This window comes from Rhamphochromis longiceps, linkage group LG11 (genome assembly GCF_057381845.1).
Source record: "Rhamphochromis longiceps isolate RC_006_pf linkage group LG11, R_longiceps_female_GT1.1, whole genome shotgun sequence".
Classification (NCBI taxonomy): Eukaryota; Metazoa; Chordata; class Actinopteri; order Cichliformes; family Cichlidae; genus Rhamphochromis; species Rhamphochromis longiceps.
In genome coordinates this window covers 28,971,282-28,983,646 of record NC_140567.1, presented here as the reverse complement: position 1 = coordinate 28,983,646, position 12,365 = coordinate 28,971,282, and the positions used below count along the sequence as shown (strand labels likewise).

The 12,365-nt window shown below is 40.4% G+C and overlaps 1 protein-coding gene across 3 annotated transcripts; it reads left to right on the top strand.

Moving 5' to 3' along the window:
* The first annotated feature begins 117 nt into the window (after positions 1-117).
* Positions 118-9,462, top strand: rhbdl2 (rhomboid, veinlet-like 2 (Drosophila)). 3 transcript variants are annotated; one of them, XM_085423505.1, is made up of 8 exons: positions 118-264; positions 1,819-2,062; positions 3,690-3,838; positions 4,959-5,071; positions 5,575-5,675; positions 8,218-8,278; positions 8,377-8,438; positions 8,821-9,462. In XM_085423505.1, exons 2-8 carry the CDS (start codon positions 1,832-1,834, stop codon positions 8,998-9,000), a joined length of 897 nt encoding a protein of 298 aa, XP_085279631.1. In that variant the 5' UTR covers positions 118-264; positions 1,819-1,831; the 3' UTR covers positions 9,001-9,462. The 3 variants fall into 3 exon arrangements, with proteins under 3 accessions (XP_085279631.1, XP_085279630.1, XP_085279629.1); XM_085423504.1 differs by lacking the exon at positions 118-264 and adding an exon at positions 271-558; XM_085423503.1 differs by lacking the exon at positions 118-264 and adding an exon at positions 271-700.
* The last annotated feature ends 2,903 nt before the right edge of the window (positions 9,463-12,365 follow it).

The window sequence follows — 12,365 nt, the reverse complement described above, 5'->3', positions numbered from 1 at the left end:
TTTGCGTGCTGTAGCACCCCCCTGTGGTAGATTGGGAGAACTACAACCTCAATATTAAAGCGGGTCTCTGACCTGAGTGAAGTTTATTGACACTGATCAGTTTGAATGAGCCACGCTTCTACTCAAGAGTATTTTCTTTTCTATGTGTGGTTGGACGCTGGGGTGGTTGTATAGTGTTGGTCGGGATTAGGCCACGGCTCCTTGGGACGAAGCACTACCGTGTCTGTGACGTCACTGACCGCAGGTGTGGTACGAGGGGAACAGGTAGGCTGTTTGTGCGCGGTTTGGAAACTTGGGATTTGTGGGGGGGAAAAAACACAGCTGTGCTGTACCTGGGAAGAAGAAGGGGAGCATCGGGGTTTGTTTATGTCGCGTAGGAAGAAGGAAGCTTCCTGCAGGAAAAAAGCAATGAAAGGCCTATAATTATCAACAAGGGCTTAAGCGTTTTCTTTCAGTCTCTTAGGGAGGGTCAGTCTGAAGAAGGCAGCTCTGCGGGTCGCCCGAAAGCATGGCCGGACTAAGATAAACAGGGGGAGAAAAACCCCACAAAACATTGCTGTAGGTTACTGTTTAACTCCAGTTCTCACCGATCAGCTCTTTCATTCAGGACTTGGAGTCGTTTGATTTAGTTTGGAGAAGTCGGTATTTGTCTCTTTGGCACCGCCTGGAGCCATCTTCTCTCTTCCTGTTGAAGGTTAAGGTGAGTTAGACAAAGTTCGTGATGATCAATTTATTTTATGTATTTATTTTACGCAGCTATCCAAGAAGATACGAGCGCGAATGTAATCCAAAGCCTCTTAATGCCGACAGTCACCGAGCCCTAAAAATCTGACTTCGCCCAGAAAACAGGAAATGCTACAGCACCCGGTAACCCTGCACTGTTACTGTGCTGTGAGATCAGTTGTAGGTCAAAATGTAGGCAACACGGAAGGAAGTGCCATAAAATAACATTATTAATAATAATAAATTAGAATCTCAGCCTATAGTCTTAAAAGTTAGTTTAATGCTTACAGTAACCTTCAGTGTATTTCATGTAGTTGAACTGCACGATTAAAGACGACACCCAGCTTCAGGCCAGCTCTTGTAAACAAGGCTGAAATAATCAGCTGAAACATAACTGATCTAAGTAAAACATTTCTTTAGTCAATTTTCTTGCGCACAACCCGGAGGAGGCTTTATTGAATATTGGATGTTTACTTGTTCTGAGACATGACTGAGAGTCAGCTGCCTTCACAAAACGATGTGTTTGTTTTGGTTCCTTTTTCAAAACCTGTTAAGTGTCGTCTCCCGAAAAACTTCCGGATATAAGGAGAAAAAATAAACCTAAATATTCCTCAATAATCGGAGCGAAACTGAAACAAGAAACTAGACCTTTAAAACTAAATGAAATCTAAAGAAGTCTGAGGGGGGGAAAGAGAAGAGAATTATAATAATTGTTGGTGTCAGAGGAAAATAGGATCGGCTACTGGGTGTAAACAAAAATAAAAATGCAAAATGAAAGCATGGATCCATCTGGCCTTGTGTCAACGATTCAGCCTGCTGGTGGATTAATGGTGTGAGGGATCTTTTCTTGGCAATATGGGCTAAACTCGCAGAGGCAGGTGTTTCTAGCTCTGTGTGACAAAAAACTCAGGTAGTTATGAAAGCAAAAGAGAATCTAACAGAACGTGGCTGTCAAGACATAAATAGATGTGAAATGACCACATACTATTTATTAAATTAATTTCCATCCACATTTTAAAAGCTTAAAACGCAGCTCCTGCTTCCAGTAGTACTCAAATTTCTTTTACACTAACTTAGAATTCACTTTTAACTCAGGGCTGGAGCAGTGATGGCGGACGATGACCTGGAGCAGCAGGAGCCGTTTCCTGTGGAAACGGATGAGAGGCAGCCGGGGGATGAAGAGGAGCAACCAGATGGTGTCTTGGAGATGGGATGTTTTGAGAAGTTCCACCGTCTTGTCTCCAAATGGATGCTCCCAGAACACTTGCGCGAAAAGTACCTGGAACGTGCCAACTGCTTTCCACCCCCCATCTTCATCATCCTCATCAGTATTGCAGAGGTAGTTCTGCATATGCACACACTGATACTGTACAGGCACTAGGACAGTGATTTTGGTTTACATTAGTATTAAATACATTCAGGGTAACTGTTAATAGTACTGTTTTGTTGTTCTTTTGTTCTTAACTTATTTACTGTACAGTTCTTTGGTCCTGTGCTGGCTTTTTAAAAGTACTTTATAAATAAAGTTGGATTGAATTGGATAGGATAGCAGATATTAATGAGAAATTATTTGTGTCTTATTTGACTGTTTGTATATCTTTGAAAATGTGTGTTTTCACAAAGATGAAGCCTTAAACTGAGAAGCTTTGTTGGGCATTTCTTTCTTTCCATGTCTTTCAACATCTGCACTGCCTCCTCTGAATGTCCAGATTCATCAAGTCATTGTTATCAGTGAAAACAGCGGTAGCTTCAGGTTACACTGAGCTTCACTGCTGGAAGAAGCTTTTCCACAGAAAGCCAGTGTGTCTTTCATTCAGATTCAGTTAAATAAAAAACATCCAGTGGAATTTGGTAGCTCATCAGTTGATTTACTCTGACCTCAAAGAGTTATTTATGATGTACATTATTAAGTCAAGGTTACAGGGAGTGTATTTAAAATCGCCTCTATGTTAAACACACATCACTGTAAGCTCTCATAGTGCCAATGTGAGCTCCTCTTTCTGGCCTTGTTGCCAGAACTTTATGGCTTCTGCCATTTTGGTTTTTTGGAGCGGGAAGTGATCATATTTAGACAAGAGGGTGGAGTGCTAACCTGGGAGCTAACGCCACCGAGCTTGTTTACATACCAGCCTCAATTTCCGGGGCTGAAAATTAAAGAGCCACAAAGTGCCAAGAGGAAGACTTCCTCTACTTGGCCACATGTAACAAAGCTCCCATGTTAAAATGCCCAACTTTCATGTTTACAGCCTGGTCTGTGCAGATACTGTCCCCCGTCACAACAACACTAGAGGTGGTGAATTTCAGTATAACTCGCCTATCTGGATACTGGAGTTAGGCGTGTTGGTACTTTGATTGGCAGCTGTAGCTGAGTGGTGTTTGTTAGGATTCACCTTTGCTCCTTGAAGTCACTTAACTGGATCTCTTCACTTTTTTAGTGTCCTTTGGAGTATTTTTAAAGGCTTAGTTGTATGTGGCTTGCTGTGCAGTATAGATTGTCTGTTTATGCTTCAGTTTCTGTGAGCACATCAGGGCTTGTGAGATAACCAAGTCAGTTTTCTACTTGGTTATATTGTAATGTGAGAGCTGGTGTGAAGCCTGTTGCCTCTGTTTGCATGTTGCCTTGTTCAAACTTAGGAATGAACAGCTCTCTTTGTGGCTCACAGATGTCCAGTGTTGCTGCATTTGAATGCCCATGGATACTTTCTCAGCGTGTTGTTGCTTTATACTCATAGAGATATAACCATGTAGACTCTTTGTATCATCAGACTGGGAGGAGTTTTGAGGTCAAGTTAGTGGGAAACATGTCTCTGTAAAGCAAACCTCAACATCTGTATGTCTAATTCTCTCATCCTTTTGTTTTTTTCACAGCTATTAGATTTAGCTTGACCCTGATATCTTTTCTACAGTGTTTTAGACTCTCATACTTCATGTCTAATGTTTTGTATCTACCCTATTTCATTCATCAGCTGGCTGTATTTATCTACTATGCTGTGTGGAAGCCACAGAAACAGTGGGTGACCCTGGATGAAGGCATCTGGAACAGCCCTTTAACCTACAAGCCTGAATGCCGGAACGAGGCATGGCGCTTTATCTCCTACATGTTTGTCCACGCCGGGTAAGCATGGGTAGAGCTTTTAAATATGTTAATTACACGAGTGAGGCTCTAATCAGTGCAAAACCCCCCAGAAAAACATTTTAAAAAAATGTGGATAAAACTCACTCACGGGTGGTAATTAAACCCAGCGGTCACTTTTGAGATTGCAGGTTTTGCCTAAAGCATCCTGTCTTGTGTTTTTTAACGTTGAGCTTTTAGCTGCAGCAGTAGCCCTTCAAAATTACTCACCACAGAGGTGAGTAATTTTTCATGAAGATGGATAACTAATATTATCCCAGCTGCCATGGGTCGAGAATGGGGGCACACCCTGGACAGATCAAAGGTTTATTACAAGGATAGCACAGAGAGAGGCAGACAGTCACACCTCCCACACCTACAACCAATTTCATTTTGAGCCCCCCCCCCCCAAAGAGGAAACCAGTGCAGGCACATGGATAGCATGCAAACTCAAGTTGAGCTTCAGGTCATGTTAAAGAGTTGCATGGAATCTTGGTAGTAATTGTCTGGCATGGCTGTAAAACCACTGCAAATGTACTGGATGCAGCAAGAAAGAAGTCATTAGTGCATAAGCTGCAGAAAGACTGGAAAACCAAACATCATGACTCCACAGGAAAGCTATTAGCAAAGAGGAACAACAGTCTAACCAGCTCTGACTGAAAAAAACAAACCCTAAGGTTTAAGGCGGGTGATATTCTGTAACAAAAACCTCTGAAAAGACCAAAAGCAACAATGAAGTGTATGCTGTGTGTAGACAAAATCATATAGAGCTTATTGCCACGGACACTCTTATTGTCCAAAACAATTAAAAATACTTACCTGAGGTGTGTTGTTGCCCTGGCTTTTTTCCCCCCATGAATAAACGCACTGTATATTGCTTTGAATCTGGCCTGCAAACTGCTTTAGTATCCTTCTGGAACAATGTGCAGAAACAAACAAACCAAGTTTAGTCTCTTAAAGTAACATTTGTGGAACTGATTTACTAATAAAACCAGTTTAAACAGGCTTAACACTTCAGAATGAGCGATCTAAAAAAGAACTGTCTGTGTTCATGCTATTTTGTCCATCATGCTGTCCTGTATCTCAATGGCCAAGAACTTATTGCCTACTTTGTATTTTCTAGTGTGCAGCACATTTTGGGCAACCTGTTGATGCAACTGGTGGTAGGAATCGCACTGGAGCTGGTGCACAAAGGATTTGAAGTGGGGATGGTTTATCTTTCTGGTGTTCTTGCAGGTGAGAATTACCTTTTTTCTTTCACTTAACAGCCTCAAAACAGAGAACCACCTGCTGGTGGAATACTGAAAGAGGATAGAGGACACACAAAGTGCCATGATGGTTTGGTCTGGCTTTAAATTGGATTGCTGCTATGTCCCTGAGGCTAATCTGGGACTATCGTCCAGTTATAATCGTACAAGTCTGATGTTATCTGCCCAGATGTGACTCTTAATCCAGGTATAGGTCCTTAATCTTGATATATGATGTCCAATCAGGGATATTCTCCACTTCACAAACTTGTGTGGAATAGTCGTTGCAATGGCAGGGCCAAGCCAAAGCATCACGATGTCTACTTTCCTAGGCAGTATGGCAGAGACGGCTCTGTCCATGACCCCAGTCCTCTGGGACTCTAACTACCAGATGTCAGCAAGCCTCCCTTCCTGAGACTCAGCCTTTCTGAAGTTAATTTTCCTGTTCATGTTTGTGTTTGAGTGTTAAAGCTGTGCATGTTTCTCCCTTAGGGTCTCTGGCCAGTTCCATTTTTGACCCTCTCAGTGCCTTGGTGGGGGCTTCTGGGGGTGTTTATGCCCTACTCGGTGGTTACTTCATGAACGCTGTGGTGGTAAGTTCATCAGCAGTTCATCAGGAAATCTGTATTTTCTTTTCATGTGACAATGCAATATGGTGTAGGTAGTAAAGAGAAATGATCTACAGGTTAGTCTTGTAGGTAAAGACTAGAAATTGAAGTAGTAATGTTGAATTTTGTCAGTGCATATGCCCCACAGGTTGGGTGTCAGAAGAGAAAGAAGAATTTGGGAATAAGTTGGGTGAAGAGATTTAAGTCAGAGCGGTAGATATTGGTGATTGGATCAGGCTTGATTAGATACATAGCTGAAGGGAAAAGAGCTGAAGTGTTCATAGATGTGGTATCAAGGACAGAAATGCAGAAAAACAGATCGTGGTGGATTTTGCAAAAAGGATGGAAATGGTTGTGGTGAATACCTACTGCAAAAAAACAACAACATATGAGTGGAGGAAGGTGCACACAGGTGGACTGTATCTTAAGCAGAAGGTGCAATCTGAAAAAGAGGAAGTAGTGTCAGGGGGAGAATCTAACTAGAGATGGCACGATACCACTTTTTTATGTCCGATACCGATATCATAAATTTGGATATCTGCCGATACCGATATGAATCCGATATAGTGTTTTTTAATCAACAAAACTGTTTTTTAAAATATCTTGCTGCATTTTGTATAAGTTCATACTCAAGTTTAAAACAACAACTACACTAAAGCTATTCTGTTATACCTGTATGCAAAAAAAAATATTTCATAGTTCAGCAATACTGATCAATCTAATAAACTCAAACCTACACCATCCTCCCTATTCTGGTATTTTAAAGAGTACTTAGCGTAAATATTAAGCAACCTAACTAATAGGGTTTCAACTCCCAGCAACAACAAAAATAAATAAAAAATAGGGAACCACCCCTCATGCTCCACCTCATGATGCTTAATCGACGTAATCAACCTTAATTTGATGCAGTGTGAAAAAAAATGCACAGAAATCAATTATTTTTCAAGAATAATTAAATAGATTCAACATCTTTCTTCAACAAAATTGCAGACTGCACAGATGGTACCTTCCCAAAGGAAAAAGTACTATAGCTTACTAGGGTATATATATTAGACTTAATAGTCACTATATACAGTAATTGACTTCTATTCATTTTACATCAAATTAAAACTTTGGGTGTCAGATAATTATTGATTAAAAGCTAGACATTTTAAATGAGAATAAGAAAGAAAAGTATGTCTTTGTGCCCCCTTTTCCCAGTTAATGCCCTATCGGCCCCCCTGGCTAAACTTTGCTAGATCCGCCCCTGCACAGTTACCAGCCGTCAGCTGTAGAAAAAGATCCTGGAGTAGAAAGTAATATTAAATAAATTCTAACAACAGCTGATCAAGCTTAAACGTGCTGCTGTTGTTCAGCCGCTGGTTTACTCTTTCTGGTGCAAAGTGGGCCAAAAACAAACAAGAGAGACGGACTCCCGACAGAAAAGCCGATCAGCTGATCGTTAAGCAGTTTCATGATTGAAGTAGCAGCAGGAGAGGCAGTCGCTCCATATATCGTTTGTTAAGCTTAACGCAGGAATGCTTTACAAACATTCAGAGATGGACTTACACACTTGCTTTACTTCTCTCGGGGATAACTTTGTCGGAGATGAAATGCCAGGTTGCTAGCGAAGCTCCACATGCTATCCAGACCACCACAGGTCCCCATGCCACAGCCGCTCTATCACGTGATGCATACTGCTCCGACGTGCTAACGTTCGGAGGCGAGTTATGGCGTGTTGCAAGTTTTGTGAGGTGCTTTCGTGATATTTAATGGATCGGATTACATTTTTTATTTTTCTCCGATATCCGATCCAGTAATTTAGATCAGTATCGGACCGATACCGATACGTAATATCGGATCGGTCCATCTCTAAATCTAACTGGGCAACATTGGATGGTAGTCTATAGGATGACTTTGGAAATCAACGAGAGGAAGTGAGTGATGTGTTCATAGCAATAGTTCGCACAGCTTGTTTAATTAAAGGGGAACTATTCTGTTCTTTTCCTTTTCCATGATTTTGTTGTTGGATGCAGTGGTAGTAACTTTACATAGTGAACAGTGTAAATTCTTTTTAGCCCTACATTGGGCCTTAGGACAGTCCCTTAGTTCATCCCCTCTTTGAAACAAGCCATTTTAGGTTCAGTCCTTTTAAGGCAGCTTTCTTATCACTGGCTGACCTCTGCAAACAGAGCGTTTGTGCTAGCTACTGACAGCCACTGCTGTCTGTCTGAAATGACCACATTCAAGTTATCAGCTTTCATTTTACATCATACAAAGTGGTCATGATGAAACGGAGCATTTAGAGCTCTGGGAATGCTTTTGGCTCATAAGGATTATTTGTACATGCGCTGACCTCATTAGGTGAATTTTTATTTGATATTAGTAATTAAATTTTTTATGACCAAAAATAGAGAAAAACAAAATAGCTGTACATTTACATTTCTGATCATCCAATGCCCCTTTTACTTACAAATATATGGCAGATGTAAATTACTGTGTTAAGTTTAAATCTAAGTATTGATCTGGTGTTTGCTTCAATCTACAGAATTTCAGAGAGATGATTCCTCTCCTTGGAGTGTTTCGTATCCTCTTCATTGTGGTCTTTGGTAGGTTCTCCTAGCTGTGTTTTGGCCTGTTTGTGTTTTTGTACCTGAGGAAATTACCTTCAGAAACATTTGATTTAAAACTGTTTGCTTTTTCCCAGTTGGTTTAGATTTCGGGTTTGCCTTCTACAGAAGATTTGTCAAATATGAAGATGGTTTACAGGTATGATTTTGCTGCTGCTGTGCAAAAGCCATAAACAAACAGGGCCTTTTGTTAATCTCCTCTGACACAGAAGATGCCTCAAGACAGATCCAGCTAAGTCAGCTAACCTCCCCCAGCAGCAAGCTTGTTTTGTGATAGCATTACTTCCTTGTGGCTACAGACGAGCTCAGTAGCTCTTGCTGAAACTTGATTATTCATGCCGATACGCGCTCCTCTGTGCAAAACATGCCAAAGCTTTCCACACAACCAGAACACAACCTTTTTATTTGGTTATTAAACTGGTCTTGCAAGTTTTCTGAGTCGCTTTCCAGTGGGGGTGGGGGGCAGTAGCGTGACTACATTGTAAATAGAGTGAAAGACTAAATGTCGTCTTTTCTCTTAGGTGTCCTTTGTTGCTCACTTTGGAGGAATTGTGGCAGGGATGACCGTCGGCTACGTCTTCTTCAGTGCTTACAATGAGAAGCTACTCAAAGATCCACGTTTCTGGATTTGTATAGTGGGCTACACAATCTTTGTTCTCTTTGCTGTGTTCTTCAACATCTTCCTTTCTCCAGCCCCGTAGGAGCATGAAGCTGCACTCAGGTCCTGTTTTAAACTCTAAAATTCTTGTGTCACTCAGGAAGCAGATTTTTACTGATTTGTTGTAGAGAACAGTTACTTTTTAGGGACCCGAACATTGATTTGTTGGATTTTTAGCCTTCTTTTTTTTTTTTTTTTTTACTTTGAGCTCTCTTTAGGGCTGAATTTGTGTGAAATGGCTCCTCCTGCTGTTTATGTGTAGTGTTGCTTTAAGGCTATGCAGATGAAAATGTGCCCATTGAAGCATTCATTTTGAACATGATGGGGCAGTTATGTATGACTTAATTAACATATGTGGTTTACTTTTTCCTTGTGTGCTTTGTTTTGACTTTCTGTATTTTCCACTGTGTTCTTTTTATTTGGATCATCGAGGACTGCCATTGATCCACTGTTCATAGAAAAGTTTCTTACACTGCTTAAAAACACTATGCACTAGAAGAAAACATCATATTAACATCTGACATCACATTTTAAGAGTTTTTATACGTGACAGCCATAACTATATGTTTACACTGATGTAATGACTGGAAGAACAGGGTGAGTGTCCTTAATGCGTTTTCTTTAGCTATGAAGCCGCTTTACTATCAAGCATGTTATTTTAGAAATGTACTTTTTTTTTAAACAAAAAATATTTTTTGTTATTGAAACTGTAAATTATCTAAGATTGTGTGTAAACTATGACAAAAAGACCAAACAGACCTTCTACACTGTGTTTTCATAAACAAGTCACATTTGTAAATATTTTTTTCACATTAAATATGGAACTTCTGAAGATTTATTTTGTGTTCCACTTGGTTAAACCTGGTTTTGATCAGGTCCGCTGGTGGTATGCATTTACATATTCTGCTCTCTGTGTTCCAGATGTTGTTGTTGTGGGGTAGAGTCACCATCCCTCCTTAATAGCACCATAGCCTGGGTCAGATATAGATACAGCCAGTAGGTTATCTACTAATAAGTGATCTGATTTAAACGTTTCTGGGTAATAAAGTGTTGGAATTAATCTCCCATTTATGTGCAGATGCGTGATCAAAATTATGGTTTTTAGAGAATCATTTCTGAAAAGTTCTCCCTTTGACATATTGGAGATGTACTGAAGTTTCTCCTCAATAAATTAAACGAGATCAGTCTCATACAGCAGCAACCCCACCAAGAACAGTTACAAATATGACCAGCAGAGGACGCACTGTGCCACACTACTCAGTAATGTCTAAAAAACAGGATAGAAACAAATATACAGGCAGCTCCAGGAAACAGCTGCTTATATGGCAACTAATCTGCATCTGTACAGACAGTAAGTAAAAAACAGGTTTAATAAAAATAATAATAAATTAAAAAAAAAAGCTTAATCTTCATTTGATAATTAAAGCTAAGCACAGAGTGAAAAATCCAGTCAGAAACATCACAAAACACAGACATGAGCTACACTAGATGTAAACATTTTGTCAGTACCACCTCCAGTGGGAAACCTATTTTATTTCAGGCCAAAGTCAGCAAAGTATGTTTTGGCCCAATGCAGGCACGCCCATTCTTACCTAATGCACTAATATGTGTGATGCTAATATGTTTTTGTTGCAGTTTTGATAGAAATAAATGCAGAAACGGGGGGAAAAAGTTTGAAAAAAATAAGCCCAAATAAAATTAAAAGTATAAATATTGCATTACTTTAGTGTTTTTTAAAGCTCTGCTACATGTGGAGAAGTTGCATTAAGACAGATCAGGGACTAATATTGCTAAATCTCACCTGATTGTTGCGGTTAAATGTAATGTGTAGAAATAAGCACATCTGGGAAATTAGCACACTGACAACATCGATGTGCAATTCAGAAAACTGCTGAAGTTTAGAGTTGCCGGTCTCAGGTTCGCCTGCTGCTCATGTTACCACTGATGTTTCTTAGTTAGAGGAAAGCAGTCTGATTTATCCCTCAGTCATGCGACGATGCTGGGGCAGAGGGCTCAGGTTGGTTTTGTGCAATATTTTTGATACTCTGCTTACATTTGGCACTCTATATGAATCTGTGCCAGCACTCTTATGTTTAAAGAAATTAAAGACTCATTTAAAAAAACAAAAACCCACAGCATCCTCGATCCACCTACTGACATCGAGCATCCGAAAGACGAAGAGGATGGTGAGACAGATTTTCCTATGGAAGTGGAATGAATATGCACCAGCTCTAAAACCCCCCAGAGGAAGTTCCAGCCTCTCAGCTTCACTCTGCCACGATGACTGATAGTAATTCAATAACAGAGAGACATTAACCAAGTAAAAGCAAAGAAAATCTGCTGAATTAGTCCAAACGTCAACATTTCCAAGGATAAAATGTCACATTTGGAGAAAATGGACAGCAAAGATGATTTCAAATATATGGCAGATGTGATCTCTGGACAGGTCGTAACCCTCTTCAGCAAATCATCATATGCTTGAAATCATCTTTGGAAATGCAGCTTTCTGCAAACGTGATGTTTTCTCCTTGTTAACATTTCATTTTGTTAAGCTGAGATATATTACATCTTGACAATACCACTGTTAACTACCCAAAAAAAATTTATACTGTGCACCATTAGTCTAAAATACTGCTGCAAATGTTGCTGTTTGAACTAATTCAGCAGATTTTCTTTGCTTTTATTTAGTTACTGTCTCTCTGTTATTGACTTACTATCAGTCATCGTGGCAGTGAAGATGAGAGGCTGGAACTTCCTCATGGGGATTTTAGAGCTGGTGCATATCCATTCCACTTCCATAGGAAAAATCTGGCTCACCATTGTCTTCGTCTTTAGGGCGCTTCCCCTTATGGCTGCAGTCGAGCATGTGTGGCTCAATGAGCATGCTGACTTTCTCTCCAATACCAAGCAGCCTGGGTGCAGTAGATCCACTACTGGGTGCTGCAGACCATTTTTGGGTCTTCTCCCTCTCTGGTTTCTATGGGGCACGCTCTTGATGGGCTCTGGATACTAGAGAAGGGATGGCAGAAGAATAAAGCTCCCCTCACTCCAACTGGTCGCGGCAGATGGCCGCCCCTCCCTGAGACTGGTTCTGCTGGAGGTTTCTTCCTGTTAAAAGGGAGTTTTAGAGCTCAGGATATAGCTTCCTCCAACTACGAAACATTAGTGGTAACAGAAGCAACAAACGAATCTCAGATCTGCAAATCTAAAAATCATTACAGGACACAGCGGTCCAGCCTATAAATGCGCTCCTTTTACATTGAGAAACTTTACACCAGCTGCTTTATTTTTATTATTTTTTATTTATTTAGTAACTTTAGACATGTCTGCACTGGGTAGACACAGGTGAGCTGTGACAACGGTGCTTTGGCTGTTTTATTCATTTAAACCCTCCTCTACCAGTCGTTT

Coding starts and splice junctions, on each gene's coding strand:
- rhbdl2 (XM_085423505.1), top strand. CDS start 1,832: ATGGCGGACGATGACCTGGAGCAGCAGGAGCCGTTTCCTGTGGAAACG. Junction 5,072..5,574: donor TCTTTCTGGTGTTCTTGCAG/GTGAGAATTACC, acceptor TTTCTCCCTTAG/GGTCTCTGGCCAGTTCCATT. Junction 8,439..8,820: donor AATATGAAGATGGTTTACAG/GTATGATTTTGC, acceptor CTTTTCTCTTAG/GTGTCCTTTGTTGCTCACTT.